The sequence below is a fragment of the Aedes albopictus genome, chromosome 2 (genome assembly GCF_035046485.1).
Source record: "Aedes albopictus strain Foshan chromosome 2, AalbF5, whole genome shotgun sequence".
In the NCBI taxonomy this organism is placed as follows: Eukaryota; Metazoa; Arthropoda; class Insecta; order Diptera; family Culicidae; genus Aedes; species Aedes albopictus.
This window is the reverse complement of record NC_085137.1, coordinates 499,397,766-499,418,648: the sequence shown is the minus strand read 5'-3', so window position 1 is coordinate 499,418,648 and position 20,883 is coordinate 499,397,766. Positions and strand designations below refer to the sequence as shown.

The window sequence follows — 20,883 nt, the reverse complement described above, 5'->3', positions numbered from 1 at the left end:
ATCCCCGGAGGAATTCCTGGAGGAATCCCCGGAGGAATTCCTGGAGGAATCCCCGGAGGAATTCCTGGAGGAATCCCCGGAGGAATTCCTGGAGGAATCCCCGGAGGAATTCCTGGAGGAATCCCCGGAGGAATTCCTGGAGGAATCCCCGGAGGAATTCCTGGAGGAATCCCCGGAGGAATTCCTGGAGGAATCCCCGGAGGAATACCTGGAGGAATCCCCGGAGGAATTCCTGGAGGAATCCCCGGAGGAATTCCTGGAGGAATCCCCGGAGGAATTCCTGGAGGAATCCCCGGAGGAATTCCTGGAGGAATCCCCGGAGGAATTCCTGGAGGAATACCCGGAGGAATTCCTGGAGGAATCCCCGGAGGAATTCCTGGAGGAATCCCCGGAGGAATTCCTGGAGGAATCCCCGGAGGAATTCCTGGAGGAATCCCCGGAGGAATTCCTGGAGGAATCCCCGGAGGAATTCCTGGAGGAATCCCCGGAGGAATTCCTGGAGGAATCCCCGGAGGAATTCCTGGAGGAATCCCCGGAGGAATTCCTGGAGGAATCCCCGGAGGAATTCCTGCAGGAATCCCCGGAGGAATTCCTGCAGGAATCCCCGGAGGAATTCCTGGAGGAATCCCCGGAGGAATTCCTGGAGGAATCCCCGGAAAAATTCCTGGAGGAATCCCCGGAGGAATTCCTGGAGGAATCCCCGGAGGAATTCCTGGAGGAATCCCCGGAGGAATTCCTCGAGGAGTCCCCGGAGGAATTCCTGGAGGAGTCCCCGGAGGAATTCTTGGAGGAGTCCCCGGAGGAATTCCTGGAGGAGTCCTCGGAAGAATTCCTGGAGGAGTCCCCGGAGGAATCCCCGGAGGAATTCCTGGAGGAATCCCCGGAGGAATTCCTGGAAGAATCCCTGGAGGAATTCCTGGGAGAATCCTCGGAGGAATTCCTGGAGGAATCCCCGAAGGAATTCCTAGAGGAATCCCCGGAGGAATTCCTGGAAGAATCTCCGATGCAATTTTCGGAGGAATCTCCGATGCAATTTTCGGAGGAATCTCCGAAGGGATCCCTGGAAGAATTTCTAAAGGCATCCTATTTCTGAAGGAATCCCCGGAAGAAGTCCTGGAGGAATTCTAGAAGGTTTACATGGATGAATCTCTGGAAGAAACCCCAGGAGGAATCTTCGATAGAATTCCTGAAGGAATATCCGAAGAAATTTACGGATGAATCTCCGAAGGAATTCACGGATGAATCTCCGAAGGAATTCCTAGAGGAATCCTTGAAAAAATTCCTGAAGGAATCCCCGGAAGAATCCCAGGAGGAATCTTAGAAGGATTTCATGGATGAATCCTCGGGGAATTCCTGGAGGAATCTTCTAAGGAATTTCCGGATGAATCACCGAAGGAATTTCTGAAGGAGTCGCCAGATAAATTTCTGAAGGAATCCTCGGAGGAATTCCCGGAAGAACCCCTGGAGGAATTGTAGAAGGATTTTAAGGATGAATCCCCGGAGGAATTCCTGGAGTTATATCTGCCTAAATTGCTGGAGAAATCACCGAAGGAATTTCTGGAGGAATCCTGGACGGAATTCCTGGAGGAACTCCTGAGGAATCCCTGGAGGAAGCTCCGGTGGATTTTCCGAATACCCGAAGCAATTCCTTTTTGAAATCACATCTTTCCAGCAACGCGATATTTTCAAAAACAAATCGTGTCCGGTTGCAGCAAACAGCCAGTTGGCCCGCTCAGAATATCACCGGTCAAATAGAGCTGGAGCGCTTCGAATTGCTGGTCAATCTTCCTGTTTGCTGTGGTCCAGATCAGTAGATTCATGCCTGCTCCTGGGAGGGGAGTTCACTTGTTCTTGCCGATTGTCCCGGTTCCATTCCAAGTCAGTCAGATTGGTAAACAAAGAGTTTCGTCGATTTTTTTTGTTTTTTCTCTCTCAAGATCGACTGTCAAAATTACTTTGGTAAAAATGCACTTTTTTCCTTGACCTCATTTCTTACGATCTGAGTACTAAGCTTTAAAAAGGAAACAACAAGGAACGAACTCATTGGATATTCCTTTCCAATTAATTGTCTATTTGCCTTTGGTTGAAACATCCAATAGGCTAAAAGTACCCACCAAACCATATAGAATGTTCACTCGATCAAATCACTTGCTGTGTCTCCAGTCGAAAGAATTTTACCTATTTGAGATGAAGACAAGCTGTAAATCTCTATGCGGGATTTGATTGAAGTGATAGATGTGCCTCAAATTAGGTTTATCCAGAAATTCTCGATTCTCAAGCAGCAGCTGCTGAAAGTGGATGACATCCGTTCGAACTTCATAGAAAAATCAAGGTGAATAAAAAAACTGTTTGTCTGAGCCAATTTGTTTGTCAGACGTCGATCTGAGAAAAATATGTTGCTATTATTTCTCATTTTCTGGAAAAAGGATATGAGAAAAAGTATTTGCTTAAAAAATATTAAGCAGTAAACTTCACATATTGATCGAATGCTAAAGAGAGGTGCGCATTCTTTCACCGTTCACTTTGTTCACAATTCATGTACAAGTTCGACCGACACTTCAGTCAACAATAAAACTATTATAGACATACTGGGAAAATACCAAAAATAACAATGAAATATAGCATACGATTAGCATCAAGACACCCGAATAAAAAATACAGTAGAAAAACCGAACGTTATATTGTAACAGTACTATTTAGAACCATATTTTTACAATAGACACCACTGTAAAAATAAAAATACAAAAACAATAAGATGTAATGTAGGATACCATACCGTGAATTGTAAATAAGATTTTTACAATATATTATACAGGTTGTTAAGTATCGTAACAATATAAAAAAATATTTTTCTCCATATATATTTTTTTGCAAAACCATACATTTTATTGTTAATGAATTGTTCAAAATAATGATACATGGGTTTAAATATACCGTACATTGTATGGTACATGAATGGTTTCAAACAATAAAATGTACCGTAAATAAATTGTTTTTAATTGTAATTTTACTACTGGTTATACATTTAATCAAATGGTTTTGGAATGGTTCTCTTTTGTTATGTTGAATTGTTTTACATTACATAAACCATATATTGTTATATTATCTTGCCATTTTCCTCCTGTTAATGGCATCTTAGGCTTATTAGATTTATTAGAATGCGCTTTGGGAATTCCCAGAGCGTTTTGGATAACCCTTCATATATAGGATCGCCCACGTCTAAGTCTGAGTAGTCTCTGATTGCATTAACAGTTGAAGCTTAGGCTCCCATTCCCCACCAGCCAGATAACCGGGTTTCGCAAACTAAGCATTATTTGTGGCAACACTTTGAGCGGCATGATGGAACTATGCCGAGCGCGCTAAGTGTTATTAGACCACTAATGTAGTTGCATGAAGTGGGTGACGAGGTACATAAGTATCATTACAGCGTGCTTAACCGTTATTGCAATATTGAGGCACCAGCTTGACTAAAGTTTGAAATACATAACAACTCATGAGATAACTGTCAAGTTCGATTCAAATATAAGTTAGGTTAAAAAGGTGAACCCGCAGACGAACCTATATTAAAAGTCATTTCAGTGTTCAGTCCAGTCCATATGTTAAAGATGGCTCTACGTCAAAGATAAAGTTTGTCAACCGCATTTGATTCGATTGTGGTCGAAGGCAAGTTCACATGAGAGAAGAGGAGAAAACTCCCCTAAATGCAAATACAGAAAGAATAGTGTTGAAGTGTTGAACTCATCTACTGATTTACGGTAATCTTACCTGCATCTTTCCGGGTTGGCCTACATTGCATTCGTATTTCTTTCATCGCACTCTACACACCTAGCCCGCCCTCGAGCCCGCCATATCTCTTGGACCCCTGCTTGGACCTGCAGTTCTTAGGACATCTGGTTTACCACTGATTTAAACATGTTATTGGCATTAACCCTTTGGAGCCGGAGGGGTCATATATGACCCCGGCGATGAAACCGAGCATACGTGTTCGACACCAGTGAGGTTGCGTCAACAGCGGCGAAAAAAATCGATTCCAAAAGGTTAAATTGATGTTTCAACTTATTCACTTTTTTTTCTTTCCTTTCCTTTGCATCAAAAAAGTCACAAACATCAACAAAACAAAGCACGGAAAAAAATCTTAAACTGAATAAATCTGGTGTTCGATTTGAATAGGTCGAATCTGCATAGGAATCACAGCAAACATACGATCTATTCAAATCGAACACCAGAAATAATTAAAAATTCACGGAAAAATAATGTTTCGGAAAAGTGAATGGTTCATACGTAAGAAAAACAGTATAATATATTGTTACATTAAAATCCAATGTAAATGTATAGTATAGCGAACCATTTCATTACAATACACTTTATTGTAGCTGGTACACTGTATGGTGCAGGAATGGTTTTCACCATACACCCTATGGTTAGTTTTTATCCGAGCAGATATCTGTACAAAATTATGCCAATTGCCTCACTTTCTAGACTTCTTGGAAAAAGTTTTCAACGTTATGTATAATAAAGAGTTTCAACGTGATGCATAAGCAATGCTTGCTAACTATGAAGATCTTCTATGATCTAACTATGAAGTATTCCGAAAAACAGAGTAGGACACCGATTTTTCAGCGGGACGTATTGTCGCGCTTATCTTTTATTAGAGTCCTGCGGCGGTCGTACGCTCGCAAGGCATACCGCCGCATGACAGTCGCAAGGCAAAACAAAAGAAAAAGTGTTCCCGCCAAAAACAAAAGCACGTGGGTTTCGCAAAGTGACAGATGTTTTTTAATGTATTTGTGACGAACGGCAAGAGTGGCTCAGTGGAATGAGTGTTCTTGCTGTCAAACCCCATATAATGGAATTATATACTTTTAAATCTGGTGACGCTGTTATGATTAGTGACTGTCGCGCTAATATCAGAAGCCAGAGGCAGATAATCGCCATATTCTGATTTTTCTTGAGAGGCATAATAATGATCCACACACAGTATTACACGTTGATGAAGACCTGGATCAGCGGTTCTTATTAATTGCATCTCCCAAGTGCAAATTTATGATATCAACAAGTTCCAAAACTAATTGTAGCATAATAGATGGAAACATTTGAAAATTAGAATATAATATTGACATAATTTAAGAGATAAAAGCATTTTATTTCAAATACTCAGCCAAGGCTTAACTTATGAAACGGCCTTTAAATAATTCATAATGATTAGGATGAATTTCATAACGTTGCCCTATGACGTAAAATCGTCACACAGCTGGACTTTTATATATGTTTAGCAACATGATATTTTCAAGTGTCGGTAGCCGATGTTGTCCGATGTTCATTGATAGAATCCAGTCTGCGTCATTTCAAGTTTTTTTTTACTCTTTTAATAAGTCTATCTTATGAAATTTGTCATAACAAGCACGATAAATTTTCATAAGGTATAACTTTTACTTATAGCAAAAAAAAACATAAGGTATTTTGTTGAATTTCGTTAGTTATTTTCGCTGAGTGAACTCATCGTTATCCAACCGCACCTTTGATAGCCATTTTTTTTTAGAGAGAAAGGTGGATGTGTGGGCGCGAACGAGCACCCAATGCTAAGTGTGACAAGAGCTGAATGAGAGCTCACCTCTCCGCCGTCGATATTGAGCTTCTCGAGAATTTTTAGCATTTCGACAAGTTTCTCTTCGACCTCTAGGTTGCGCGCCAGGGTATAATGTGTGTTGGGCACTTTGCGACGATTAACTCAAATCCGCACACCAGCGCACAATTTGCGCGCCGATTGCCTATGCGCCAAGTTTTTCACTAGCCAAATCACTATTAATCAGTGGTTTAATGAAGTAAAAGCGTTGTTATCGTCAATAATATATTTGTTGTACATGATTTTCAGACATAAAGACGTTCAATGTTTTAGACAAAAAATGGAGCCGAACCCTAAGAGAGATAGAGCTCTTGGCGCGAACCAATTTGACACTTGTTTATTTACATTTTGTATGGCGCACAGCCCGGCGCATGGGCAGTCGGCGCACCAGTTGTTGGACGGTATGCGGATTTCAGAAAAGATTCGCAATATGCGTTCGTCGTCGGCGTCCCGCGGCTACGCCAGCGTCGGTCGGCAATCGCCATCTTTATGCCGCACAATTCAGTATCTTTCTATCAGCGAGGCGAGACGTGTGTCGGCTCATCGGCTGAGTGATTCCTTTCCGCATTGTTATTCGGAATTGCACAGTTGTCTCTTTTGCTCTACCGCTGATCAAGTGCAACTCAATTAGTGACGTCACTAATTGAGTTGCACTTGATCAGCGGTAGAACAAAAGAGACAACTAGTGGTTCGCAATGTTTATCTGCGCCACCTGTATATGTACCTCATTGGTACGCAGTTGCGAAGAAATGACAATTGGCTTCTTTAGTGGTGTTGAGATAATTTCATATTCGGAATCTGCATGCCAAACTGAGCCGAAATCCAAATTTTCATGAATTTTGGTGCCCGGGAACCTATTTAAAAATCAGTTTGAAGTTTGTATGGGAGCGATTTGTCGAATCACCCCTCGTCGCATTTTGTACTGGGCGGAGCTGTCAAGCAGTTGCCTAGCTGTCAAAAGGTGATTTTGAAAAATCTCTTCGAAATTGATTTTAGGTACTAAAATTAAGTCCTAAAAATCTGAAAAAAATCATAGTGGTTCAGAAAAAGATGCTCTTTCGTATAAAACCAAAAAATCAATACATTTATCTAAATTTAAAAACCCAATTGGGTTGTTTAGTGAATGAAATATTGCTATTTTCTATAGCTTAATAGAAAGAGCTCATTTTTCTAAGTATAACATGATTTTATTGCGTTCCAATACCTTTGTTTTTATGGTTAAATAAACAAAACAGTTTTAAATTTTGTGGATAGAATGACAATTCAATCGATAGAATGACAGTTCGCCCCGAACAAAAAAAATTCCCCATACAAACTTTAAATGCATTTTAAGAATACTTTCCGGGTACCAAAAATTATGAAATTTTGGATTTCGACTAATTTTCAGGCGGAGATACTGATTATGGCATAATCTGGATACCACTAAAGAACCCAATTCAAATGGCAGTCACTGTAGAAAGTTTCTGCTAGGAACCGGTCAAGAAATTTCTTGAGCGATTCCTTTTAAACACGAAACTGGGCTTAAGGCAGAGAAAATAAAGTATCGAAAAGCGAAGAGTGACGAATAGCCAGCCGTGCGTATGGCGACACTTTTTCTGTTTTGATTTCATCAGTCGGTTGTTGGCAGCTGTCAAAAAGCAGATGAATGCACCCACCACAGGTGGTTTCTTTCTCTATCAGAAAATTATTTATCCTATTGAATCAATTAACAAGGAATCATCTAACTGATATTCCCTCGGATATTTCAAAATAGAATCGTCTTTATTTATTTGGGGAAGCAATGTAATTTTCATTGCTAATCTATATATTCAGGAATTTTCGAGATGCCGCATGTACCCAGTGGAGTGTTTTCTTCGAATGTTTTTACGCCTCGTTTTGTGCTATGTGAAACCCTGTCTGTTTTTGACAAGTGTTGTTAATCTAATCGATGTTTACCAACAAAATTCCACCCACACACTAAGATCAGCTCGGTATTTTTCCCATCTTTTTACTGAGTTCTCAACAGCAGATTTAACTCGGTACGCTCGGTTGTTTATTTTGCGGATATTCTGTAAATGTGTTACCGAGCTCAGCTAAGAAACTGTCAAAAATTACTGAAACACGGTAAATATCGTTACTGGTTAACGGTAAATACGATTACCGAGTGTACCGAGATAAATCTGCTGTTGAAAACTCAGTAAAAAGATGGAAAAATTACTGAATTCAGTGAAAAAATTACTGAGCTGGAACATCTGAATCTTAGTGTGCAGAACTCTTGCCTAAAATCCTTGACACAAACAGTATTTCGTTATGCGGGAATGTGCTCATTCCACGAATGGAGTGACGTGACGCTCTCGAGGATGAGGTCTGACGAGGAGAGAAAACTCGTTTTGAATGTGGTGACTCTCCATTTGATTTACCGTTCGCCCCCGTTGGTTTGAATGACATCCCATGCAAACCAACGGGGTTCATTTTTAATTTGAACTTCTAGTAATCCTGTGGGCATCGGAAAACACACTGATGGTAACACTTTTTGCTGTTTTGTTTTGATTCTGCGTTCCGTTTCACCCCGTTCCATGAGCAGAATGACGTTTGAACCATTTTTAGATTGAACCATGTGCAGATTAGAGGGGGTCAAATTAAAAAGTGTTCAGATTAGATATGGTCAAACCAGCGGGGGTAGACGGTACACGGCGAGTCACTTCATTCAAGTCGAGATTTCTAAACACGATATGCGCGCAAATCTGGTATGTAAAACACATTACTCAGACGAGTAAATTTTTTTCAGTGTTCGAGATTATCTGTCACCTCCGTTTTATTTGCAATGGTATCGATTCCTATCCCTTTCAATAACATCAAATGCGCTGTCAACGAGCTGACGAAATAAACAAAGCAAAAAAACGAACAAAACTCGTGCTCCAATCCAGAACGAGGTAAGAAATTAGTTTTTATTTTATTTCTGAACTAATTAAACCGTTTAAACAGTTCACATTAAACAAAATACTATCAGGCATTGCTTATTTGCAGATATAGCTGCTCGAAAACGATAAAATACAATCCGCGATGGACGTACTTTCGCGCCCGGCAGATGAGTTCGTGAACGATGGCATGGTGGAGGAGCTGTGGGCAATGAAAGCCGTCGAGCACGCCGAGGTACACTTCAATCTACTGTGCAGCGTAGACCCGCGCCAGCTGCACCTCACCCCATACGACAACGAAATTTACGAAGAGTTCCGCAAGCAGTTCCCCGACATGAACGTGGCCGTGGTGGACGAGAACGAACTGAAGAGCGCCGACGGCAAAGCCAAATGGCGAACGTACATGGAGAAGTTTAACCGCCTGGAGGACTACAGCTACGGGACGCTGTTGAGGGCCAGTGCTAGCGAGGAATTCCACCCGGAGAACGCCATTCTGGTGGTGAGGATTCAGTTCTGGGCGATCGAAATCGCGCGGAATCGAGAGGGACACAACGACTGCATCCGGGAGAAGTTCAAGAGCCGCAGTAAAAAGGAGGAATAAAAGATGGTTGGTGAGGAGTGTTTCGTAAAAAAGGTCGATTGTTTTCGATAGCCTTCGGATATGATGACCGCCCACCAGTACGAGTGAAAACAGGTAATTATTTTATTTTACCCCTAAAACCGTTATCCGTATTTATTAGAAAGCTTGATAGAACGAATCGGCTGAAGAATTGAAAACGTCTGTTGATGTTTTACATTGGTTGGCTTTTGGCCAGTGCTACTAAATTTATATTTAACAAGTTCTCGATCGGAGGAAACACTCTGGCGATGGGTGCTCTTCAAGCGTGCAGTTCTTGGGCTTGCTTCTTTTCGATTCTCTGCTTTCTCTGGAGCAATCGCTTCTCGCGTTCGTATTCCTTCATTCGGTTGATGTAGCTGAAATTTTTAGAAGAAAAAATTGATATTAAGGGGATTTACTAAATTTATCAGTGATTTAAAATTTGTAAAGTGTTGTTTTATTGTAAACCTTTTAGTTGCTACATTACATCAGGTCATGGATCAATATTCAGGGGGTTCACTAGACAGATTAAATACCCGCATAAGCCATGATTACATCTGATTATTGAAATGTTTAATTATTCAATGCTTTAGAAGACCGAGAAAACTAGAAGAGTTGTTAACGCATAATATTATGGACATGATTTTATACCTAAATAAGGCCGATGCAAAGATTTAATTTGTTTATGTCACCCCCCTTCCAAAAATCCCAAAATATTGAAGGGGCGAAAAAAAAACATGGCGGCCCATGACTCAATTTTCAATAGAAAAAATGTTTGCAAACAACTTTTTTTCAATAGTTGAAAAATGTTTTCAATAGTTGGTGTAATTTAAAAAATTTCAATAGTTTTTTTTGTTTGTTCCTTATTTATTTTTGTCCCCCCCCCCCCCCCTCGTACCCGATGAGAGGTCTTGGACATAAAAGAAAAATAATATTTGCATCGGCCTAAATACATGTAGAAAACAATTTTTGATTAAAAGAACCTCAAAAATCTAGGTGGCAAATATAGTTGCCACTGTCCGTTTATGGTACTTTTCTTCTCTTGACTTCAAAAAAAAGCCAGAAAAGAGTTTTCTGAGTGGATTAGGGCTTAACTCATATATGTACTTCAGCTCATGTCAATCCTTAATTTGATTATTTCTTTAAACATTTACCAGATCGACACAATTTTACAATAAATTTAAGCTAAATTTCCTCACGCGGTCGAATTTACCCATTTTGAGACTACAAACAGCTTCCAAATAGTTGATTAAGCTATTTCGAATTATGTTCGTGCTTGGAGAATGTTTTCTTGGATTGAACCATTTGTAATCTAGGTTTGAACTAGTAAACGGGAGCGAGTTTCCAGTGTATGATGTTATGTTACGCAAAACGTGAATTCATTAACTATTGCAAGATGACAGTCACCATTCATAAATTACGTAACGCATCAAAGGAAGTGTCGAATTCTAGTGATTTTGCTAAATAAAGTGTGATACGGTCAAAATTTGGGCACACATTTTTTTCATAACTTTAGACCAAAACAGCTGATTTTTGGATCATCAGTAGTGCTACATTATATGTAGCTTATACCATAAAATTTTCATCAAAATCGATTAAGTATTGGTTGATAGGGTATTGGTTCCCTTCTTAAGCATGTAGCTCCCATTTTCATCCTACGAAAAACAAAGGATTGAAGCGCTGTTTGTATTGTTTCTTATTTTTGTATTTTTTGTTAGAAGTGAGCACCCATGAAAACAAAAAGAACGGAATCAATCGGTGCCGTAATCGCTTGTTTTTGAATAGGATGAATATGGGAGCGTAAGATCAATGATGGAACACATACCCTATATAGATAAAACCATCGACCTACCTTTTTAAAATTTTGTACAAAAACGCTCCATATAAATTTTCGGAAATTTAAGGTCAATAAAGCACAATTCTATAATACAAAATTACCAAACTACCAATCCTCTCCTCTTCTTGGCGTAACGTCCTCACTGGGACTAAGCCTGCTTCTCAGCTTAGTGTTCAATGAGCACTTCCACAGTTTTTAACTGAGAGCTTCCTCTGCCAATGACCATTTTGCATGTGTATATCGTGTGGCAGGCACGAAGATACTCTATGCCCAAGGAAGTCAAGGAAGTTTCCTTTACGAAAAGATCCTGGACCGACCGGGAATCGAATTCGTCACCCTCAGCATGGTCATGCTGAATACCCGTGCGTGTGCGTTTACCGCCTCGGCTATATGGAATACCAAACTACCAATACTGCTCCAATTTTTATCAAAATTTTACAGTATAATACTATTATGAAAATATGTTCTTAGTAAAATTTTGAGCCATTTTGTATGAATACTTTCAAAGTTGTAGCAGTTTTAATATGAAAAAAAAACTGACCGAGTGCCAACTAGCAAATATAACTTTGTAACGGCTGGATCAAATTGAATGAAATTTTTACACAACATTTTGATAGGGTAAGAAATCTAACTTTGAACTAGTCAAATTGTAATCTTAATTTGTGTTACGTTTGTAATATAGTTAATACGTTGTAAAGTAGTTTTAAGAATTTTCCATGGATTGCATTCTCTAATTCATGGAAAATTCTTCGATTGTTGCATGGAGTGTGTTACGTTTGTAAATTGTTGTGAACATTTTGTCTGTTTATTTTGTATGTTTTACTAAGGTTTGTACATTTGTCCTTGTCCCTGAAATTTAATGTGCATTTGTAGCGCTCCAAAAATTTCAGGAGCGATCCAGTACAAAACGCACAAGCCGTCCCCTAACACGGACATCAAATTGTAGACGGTCTTGTGTTGTTGCCCAAATCTAGATGCCCCCTTAGGATTAGAAATTCCTAGACGAAAACAAGCTATGAATGCAGCAACAGATGCTGCGAACTAAAAGGCGAACTGCCAAATAAAATACAATTCTAGGATGACTGATGGACCAATAATAATTATGATACCTCGTCATCCTGGCATTGGACTTCGTTATCTGTTTAGATAACTGGGCACAATTTATGTTATTGTCGTCGCGGTTGAAACCCGAAGTTTCCCCACACCCGACAATCGAATTTTCTCAAAATCCATACGTGAAACCTAACGTCGGACGTAGTGCGCTGGATAGCGGACCTGGCCCTCTATCCAGCGCACTGTGCCCGACGTACGTCCGACACATGGTTTAGGAGAAAAATCGATTTTCGCGTGTCAAAAATTCCGATTTTCAACTGCACGAACAATATGTGTTGCATGTTTGTGTTTTGTGCATTTGTAATGTTCCATTTTATTTTTCGTATCTAAGTTCCCAGACGTGGGGCCCGATACGGAAAATAAAATGTACATTTATAAGATTCCAATGTTTTGTTGCATTGGCGCCCAACGTGGGGCCCTTGCATTTGTAGGGTTCCATGTTGTATTTTGTAACATGGCGCCCAACTGAAAAACCCCGTACAGCTAGCCGGAAGGATTATAACTTCAGTCTTAAGGCCATTTTATTTTTGTGGACAGTTAACCTCCATAAAAGTAAAGTTTATAGGTTAGATTTATTCGTTACGTGATTTGGAGAGCAGTTTGGCTTTCGAGTAACAATCTTTTTTTTTTGAGTAAAGGTGTTTTCTGGGGACTTGTTAGTCCTGTTCACCGCTACGTTTCTGGAAAGCATTGTGGCTTTCGGGTAGCACAACTCATTTTGGTTTTGTTTTGAGTTTAGGTTAAGTTATTTATCTTTATCGTAGTGTTAAGTTATGGCCTTAACACTATTGTTATAAAGGATATGAAGCATATGGGAGCCGAATTTTTCGTGAATCGGTGAACGATTCACGAAAAATTCTTGCTCAAACGTTGGATTGTGTTACGGGTATAAATATTTGTTACAATTATAAGACAGAATAATTGTCAAATGTGTTAGAAATTCTATATTCGTGCGTTCTTTGTGGTCTATGTTTTATTTTAACTTGTAAATATTCCCCGAGCTTTACTGCCCCCACTCGCATAACTGTCCCATTTGACTTTTCATCACTTTTGAGTTAACGTTATGAATAGTCATCATTTTCGATGTACTTCCAAAAACAATAATAAAAATTATAAATTTTTATGTCAATATGTGAAAAAAATACCAAGTCATGAGCGTCCCATATCAAAAGTACTCGCATAACAGTCCCATCATGGATTTTTGTGTCACGTAACACAAAACTGAACAACTTTGTAGTGATTGTAATATTTTTTACAGTTATATATTCATGTGCAAAGCAATCTGTGAAAGTTTCGAGATAATCGAAATATTCTTCAAATTTTGGCGATTTTTCAAAGTTTTATATGGAAACAAGTTTTTAAACTTCAAATGCTGTTTTCTCAATTCCTACTTTTTGCAAATGGGACTGTTATGCGAGTGGGGGCAGTTTAATATACATTTATAGAGTTCTGGAAAAATAGAGGCCCATGAAATGCAATCCAATATTGATTGCCAACTTTCAGGCTATTTCGGGCAGCGGTCAAGTGCTACAGATGTAAACCTTTCCCTGCCACGGACTTCAAGTTGTTGAGCTCAAGTATCGAACTCTGAAACGGGATGACCGATTAGGATTAGTTTTCCTAGACAAAACCAAGCTATGAACACAGCATCAAATGCTGTGAACTAAAAGGCAAACTGCCAAATAAAATACAATTCCAGGATGACTGGTGGACCCAAATCAATACATGAAACCTCGTCATCCTGTGATCGGAAGGAGTTATCCATCTGGATAACTGGGCACATTTATGTTATGTGTCGTGTTTGTCAATTTGTGATGTCTCTTATTTTTGCATTTGTAAGGTTCAATTTTATTTTTTGTATCTAGTTCCCAGACGTGGGGCCCGATACGGAAAATGAAATATGCATTTATAAGGTTCCAATGTACTATCCGTTACATTGGCGCCCAACGTGGGGCGCCATGCAACACATAACATAAATTGTGCCCAGTTATCTAAACAGATAACGAAGTCCAATGCCAGGATGACGAGGTTTCATAATTATTATTGGTCCATCAGTCATCCTAGAATTGTATTTTGTTTGGCAGTTCGCCTTTTAGTTCGCAGCATCTGTTGCTGCATTCATAGCTTGTTTTGGTCTAGGAATTTCTAATCCTAAGGGGGCATCCTGATTTGGGCAACAACACAAGACCGTCTACAATTTGATGTCCGTGTTAGGGGACGACTTGCGTGTTTTGTGCTGGTTCGCTCCTGAAATGTTTGGAGCGCTACAAATGCACATGAAAATTTAGAGGCAAATATACAAACCTTAGTTTAACATACAAAATAAACTGACAAAATGTTCACAACAATTTACAAACGTAACACACTCCATGCAACAATCGAAGAATTTTCCATGAATTGGAGAATGCAATTCATGGAAAATTCTTAAATCTACTTTACAACGTATCAACTATATTACAAACGTAACACAACACCAGCAACAGCGGAAGAATTTTTCAAGAATCGAAATCGCGATTCTTGAAAAATTCTAAAAAGCTCTCATTTACTATCCTTCCAAGTGGTCGGTTGATGGCAGCGATGATCATTCTATTTGGTGTCACCAGACTAACTAAAATACGTAAGCCAAACGCTTACCAGATAACTCCGCGAGTTAAATTGCCACCAGGCTAACCTTAAACTAATTGCCACCAGGCTAACTTAAAACTAATTGCCACCAGGCTAACTTAAAACTAATAACGCCAGCGAATCCTGGCAAAGGGTATGATCTAACGCCATTAACCAACGGCCAAAGAACTGACATCAACCAAGCACTTATCCTTTATCTATCTTTACTGTTGCGGACACTCATATCTGATCTACTCTAAGTTTACGTAACCTAAACCAGATGGATCAACAAAGAAACACTAAACTTTAACATGAACGTGGGTTTTTTAGTTGGGCGCCAATGTAACAAAAAAAATTGGAACCTTACGAATGCACATTTTATTTTCCGTATCGGGCCCCACGTCTATATTACAAACGTAACATTTGAACCATTTCGAAATTCTTTAAAATGACACACTTTTCGGGCAAATATTGTCCCAAAATTTTGGTAAACGGATTCTCATAATATAACCTGGAAGAATTGGCTTTAAAAGCATTGAATGTTTTACCCTTCTTACACCCATAAGAAGGGTATAAATATCGCTCGAAAAACCGACTTTCGATCCGAGGCCCGGAGGACCGAGTCTCATATGCCAATGAACTCAGCTCGACGAACTGAGCAAATGTCTGTATGTGTGTGTGTGTGTGTGTGTGTATGTGTGTGTGTGTGTATGTGCGTTACAAAAAAAGTCACGCACGTTTCTCAGCCGTCTGTCAACCGATTTGAGTTCTCTTGGAAGCAAATGAAAGCTACTACATCCTAGTAGAACGCTATTGAATTTTTTTGCGATTGGACGTTTGGTTACCGAGATATCTCTCGAAGAGTACTTATGAGTCATGCATCTAAACTTTTTACGATTTTTGACCAAGTGTATCATAATAAATATTTCAGCCGTTTGTCAATCGATATGGGTTCTCTTGGGACCAAATGAAAGCTACAGCATCCTAGTAGATCGCCCAGAAATTTTATTTCGATTGGACATTTGGTTAACGAGATATCTTTCGAAGAGTACTTTGAAGTAATATAGGTTAGCTTTTTGAGAGATTTTTGACATTTAGCATATTGATGAATATCTCAGCCGTTTGTCAACCGATTTGAGTTTTCTTGGCAGCAAATGACAGCTACAACATCGTAGTAGAACGCTCTGAAATTTTATTTCGATTGGACATTTGGTTACCGAGATATCTTTCGAAGAGTACTTAGGAGTTATACAACTAAACTTTTTGAGATTTTTAACAAAGTGTATCATACTAAATATCTCAGCCGTGTGTCAATCGATTTGGGTTCTCTTGGCACCAAATGAAAGCTACAACATATCAGTAGATCGCTCATAAATTTTATTAGAATTGGACATTTGGTTACAGAGATATCTTTCGAAGAGTACTTAAGATTTATTCAACTAAACTTTTTGAGATTTTTGACCAAGTGTATCATAATAATATCTCAACCGTCTGTCAACCGATTTCGGTTCTCCTGGCATCAAATGAAAGCTATAACATCCTAGTAGTACCCTATACAATTTTATTAGGATTGGACATTTGGTTATCGAGATATCTTTCAAAAAGTACTTGGGAGTAATACAGGTTAACCTTTTGAGAGATTTTTGACCAAGGGTACCATAATAAATATCTCAGCCGTCTGTCAACCGATTTGGGTTCTCTTAGCACCAAATGAAAGCTACAGTATCCTTGTAAAAGGCCCTGTAATTTTTTTTTTCGATTGGACATTTGGTTACTGAGTTATCTTTCGAAGAGTTTTTCAAAAAATTCCTTTTTTAATTATTATATTCGTTTGTTATCTTGCATGAGCTTTTGACCAGTCTATGGGAAATTAATGTTCAATCAATAATGCTGACCTCATATAAAATGTATGTGGTTATTGTTTTCAATAAAATTATAAATAACAAATTACAAATAAACAGGAATTCTATGAAAACTAACAATATGTTAAATGAAAGTTTTGAATTTATATATTCTGGGAAAAATGCGAGAACTGGACTGCCAAAATAACTAGCTAATTCCAAAACTGATTAGCATAGTAGATATATTATTTTGTCCTTTTTACACCATAACCATGAATACCAAGTACTTCAGAGCTAATTTAATCGACTGATTAAGAGATATTAGACAAACTGTATCTCGTTGATTTTGTTATCCATTTGTTAATCGATTCAAGATCTTTTGGCAGTTAACAAAAGATACAATATTCCAGAATATGTAAGCTATTTTTTTAAATTTCACACGAGATTCTAGAAGATGTCTGGCATTTCTGGTAGTTTAGTCCATAGTCCATGATGCTATTTTGGAAACCAATCCACTAGATGCCAAATCCACAATATTTTCTAGAACTTTTGGTCCATCACACAAAATAAATATGTTAAATACAAATAAGACAACGATCGTTTTAATAAGTGTAAGAAGGGTTCTGTTCACCATAGGTGGATTAAATCGGGTTTTTTTCATTGAAAATAAACAATTGAAAAATCACGCATTATATCACATGCAATAAGTGAATACGTTAATTGAAAGCAAATTCATCGTAGAATCGACTAACCGAATAATATTCCACATTATTTGTCATAACATTATCAATTTTACGTAAGTATTACTTGGAGAATCTTATCTTGAATTGAACCATTTGTAATCTAAATTTGAACTAGTGAGAGGGGGCGAGCTTCTAGTGTTGGCCTGCAGACTGCGCTAGTGGCTGCTTTGTTTACTCTTGGAAGATGAGAAACTTCAAATTTTGTTTCCGAATTCCTGAAGAATTCCGAAGATTGAGTTGAAATTCGAGATTTGAGTTGAAATTCCACTGCCTAATGAAACATAGTTATGGGAATTAGCAGATCCATGTGAATTTTAGTTGTTTAGCATGAAATTGGCTGCTGTGGGAAATGCTCGAGCTGCTGCCGACAGTAGTTCAAAACTAGATTAAAATTGGTTCAAATTATGATTACGATGGTTCAAATTAAGATTACGGGCTGTTCATAAACCACGTAGACCAAAATTCCGCAAATACTAGACCGATTTTGATGAAAATTTTATAATGTACCATTACTGATCCAAAAATCAGCTGTTTTGGTGTACGCAGTCTAAAGTTATGAAAAAAAAAAAGTGTGTAACCAAAATTTAACTTGACTTGACAAAATTTGACCACCCAAACAAATATAACTTTGTAACGGCTGGATCAAACTGAATGAACTGAATTTTTACACAACATTTTGATATGTATACTTTACATACAGAAAATTTTTCATTGATATTGGTTTAGTATTTCTGGCTCTATAAATAAAAGAGTAAAAATGTATTCTTATTTTTTAATCCTCTTTGTACAAAATTTTAAACTTGCAGTTTTCAGGATTCACAATATCTTCGCAAATACTAAACCGATTTTGATGAAAATTTTATGGTATAAGCTACATATAATGTATCATTACTGGTAAAAAAATCAGCTGTTTTGGTGTACGTAGTCTCAAGTTATGAAACAAATTGTGTGGCCAAATTTTGACCGTACACCCTTTATAAGGACATTCCACACATATCGTAATGAGTGGGAAGGCCATCAAAAATAAAGTAATTTCAATGGTACGTAATTTGTCAAACATTCATTAGATAACCCATTGTCTAAGTCATCAACTAATGAGCCTCTGCACTGATTTTTCATTTGGAACTAACTGACTTTTTCGAGTTTTCTTCATCAATTCTCTCTTTGTGTTATCACAGACTGTGTTTTGAAGTTTCCAAAGATTTTTTGGTTGAAATGCGAAGAAGACGACTACATGTTGCTATAGGAACAAAAAGAATAATGATTTTGTTTGTTTTGATCAAGTAATTAAGAAAGGTGTAGTTTCCCCCGGTTCGATGTGTCAATTTAGCAGGTGATCGGCGTCGCGTGCATTTTTCACCAACATTAAGAGGCGAGAACAGTCCGAATCAATAGATATATCTGTACCTCATTGAGTCCGAACTACACTTTATTTTCAAAATGACCGTTAAATCGTGCGATGATTGCGATTTGCGTACTATGCATGTTTGTCTATGGTCATACTACCCACGCTTATTGCGCCATTACATTGCAAAAACGGAGACTGAGTCTTGGCCTAAGTCTTTGCCTTAATCTCACCATACAATATGTAATTCAACTCATTTACTACAAATCTAGTACTTCACCGATTGTGTCATTTAGCATAAGGTCACTTGGCATAAAGACATTTGGAATAACGGCCATTTGGCATAATAAAGAAGGGTGCAATTCGATTATGCCAAATGATTTCATACCAAATGTCCCGATTGTGTACTATTGCGAAAGAATCTACTGCGAATATTAGTTTTTAAATTACTCAGCAACTGTGCGCAATAGGACAGATCGGTGAAGTACTAGATTTGTAGTAATGAGCTGAATTTTAGTATGGTGAGAAGGCCAATTCTCCGTTTCTGCAATGAAATGGTTCAAAAAGCGTGGGTATTATGATTTCTTGTCTAATTTAATGCTGTTTGAGCAAAACTTTGAGTAACCGTGTTGTTGTTTTCTCCATTTCTTGCAACATAAACAACATAGTTATCCAAAGTTTTGCTCAAACAGCATTAAATTAGACAAAGAATCACAATACCCACGCTTTTTGAACCATTTCATTGCAGAAACAGAGAATTGACCTTCTCACCATACAAAAATTCAACTCATTACTTCAATTCTAGTACTACACCGAACGTGCCCCATTGATGCGAGAGGTCAACAAATCGGAAATAAAGATCGCTTTTGACACTTTTGCGACGGGGATCAAGAGTATCTAGTAATCTGGTAATAAGACGGCAACGATCCTTATTAACCAATCCAGGTCTGGAACATTTAGGGAAGAGTTTAAAAATCCAAAATATATCCTTTACTAAAAGATTGTGGACCGACCCGGAATCAAACCCGTCACTCTTTAGCACGGTCTTTCTGACTACCCGTGCGTTCAATGTATATGGATCCTGTAGGACGGGGATAAACGAGCTTCTACGCACTGCAATCAATGTTCAATACTCACTCATCGTATTCACAGTTGAGATAATCGTGCTTTTCGTGGGCACACTTGTACGCCCACGGCCAAACGTCCGCTCGGCAGGCACGATAGGCGATCAGCTTGTGGGCACAGTAATCCCGATCGGCCAGTGGCAGTTTGGCGGCTTCCATTTCCTGTTCGGTGGCAATCATCACTAGAAGAAGCAAGAAGAAAGTAAAATTTAGAATCACACTACATCTCATCAACCTATTGTTTTGGTTTATCTTCTGAGTGGCTGGCTCATGTCGATCGCTCTGTCGCTCGTATCTCTCTTAACCTTTTTTGTTATGTAATTTTCAACGTAAACAGTCACGAAATTACGGACCAATTACACTCGATTTTACAATCCTGCATGTCCACCCAGTCATCGGCCGATAGTTTTCAGTTAGGCTCGGGGCCAAACCCGATTCTAACTCTTATTCTTTAATCCCGAAAGCCACATACCTCTTTCTTTCCGGCCGTTCGGGAAACCCATATTCGCATCGAAGGAAGGGTCCGTTAGGGGCTTCGGAGTTCCCTTCGGGTTGGTTACGTAGAGCGATAAATAGTTGCCCATTTTGTGACGTTAATCCTTTCCCGTGAATCGGAACGTCGAACCGTTGCTGTAAAATGTAGAAAAATCAGTTCGGCAGCGGAAAAAAAGTTACTTTTCTTCGTTGAGTACCGTTTTACTTACATCAAAACTTCCGACTCTTCCAGCAGCTAGAGAGTGTCGTTCTTTTTCTTTGCACCTGATTCGCTCGTCTGACAGTTCTCGGACGAATGAGACGCGGAAAGCAGAATGTCAAAGTACTGCCCCTTTGCAAAAACTCTGGAAGCAAAAGAACTAATTTTCTACCCAAATTTCTCTCCGTGCTTAAACAGCTGCGGCGCGCATCGCTACACTGAACGAAAACGTCTATATACACACTAAAGTGTCTCGAGTATACCAAAGTGGCGAATCCTGGTCGTTTTGACAGGTCTCCTGCTCGATTGGAACTATGGGGATGACAGCAAATCGGCTGTTCCAATTTTGACGTTTCTCCTCTTTGTTATTCCAGACTCGTTAATACACACTGCCTCCACCTCACGGTTGTTTGCGAAAACCCATTGATGGGTAAAACAACCCGCATAAACGATAACCATAAGAT

At 38.9% G+C, this 20,883-nt stretch overlaps 2 protein-coding genes across 3 annotated transcripts; one reads left to right on the top strand and one right to left on the bottom strand.

Annotated features, from left to right (window-relative positions):
* Window positions 1–8,425: 8,425 nt before the first annotated feature.
* LOC109622521 (protein PBDC1) lies at window positions 8,426–9,152 on the top strand. 2 transcript variants are annotated; one of them, XM_029860788.2, is made up of 2 exons: window positions 8,426–8,535; window positions 8,613–9,152. In XM_029860788.2, the coding sequence occupies exon 2, from the start codon at window positions 8,666–8,668 to the stop codon at window positions 9,119–9,121; it is 456 nt and encodes a 151-aa protein (XP_029716648.2). In that variant the 5' UTR covers window positions 8,426–8,535; window positions 8,613–8,665; the 3' UTR covers window positions 9,122–9,152. The 2 variants fall into 2 exon arrangements, with proteins under 2 accessions (XP_029716648.2, XP_029716649.2); XM_029860789.2 differs by having other exon boundaries at window positions 8,442–8,535; window positions 8,630–9,152.
* A 66-nt stretch (window positions 9,153–9,218) lies between these two features.
* Window positions 9,219–20,570, bottom strand: LOC109622522 (NADH dehydrogenase [ubiquinone] 1 beta subcomplex subunit 7). Its single transcript, XM_029870430.2, has 4 exons — window positions 20,430–20,570; window positions 20,198–20,355; window positions 19,739–19,907; window positions 9,219–9,495 (listed from the first exon to the last, which is right to left on the bottom strand). The coding sequence occupies exons 2-4, from the start codon at window positions 20,307–20,309 to the stop codon at window positions 9,399–9,401; spliced, it is 378 nt and encodes a 125-aa protein (XP_029726290.1). The 5' UTR covers window positions 20,310–20,355; window positions 20,430–20,570; the 3' UTR covers window positions 9,219–9,398.
* Window positions 20,571–20,883: the final 313 nt, after the last annotated feature.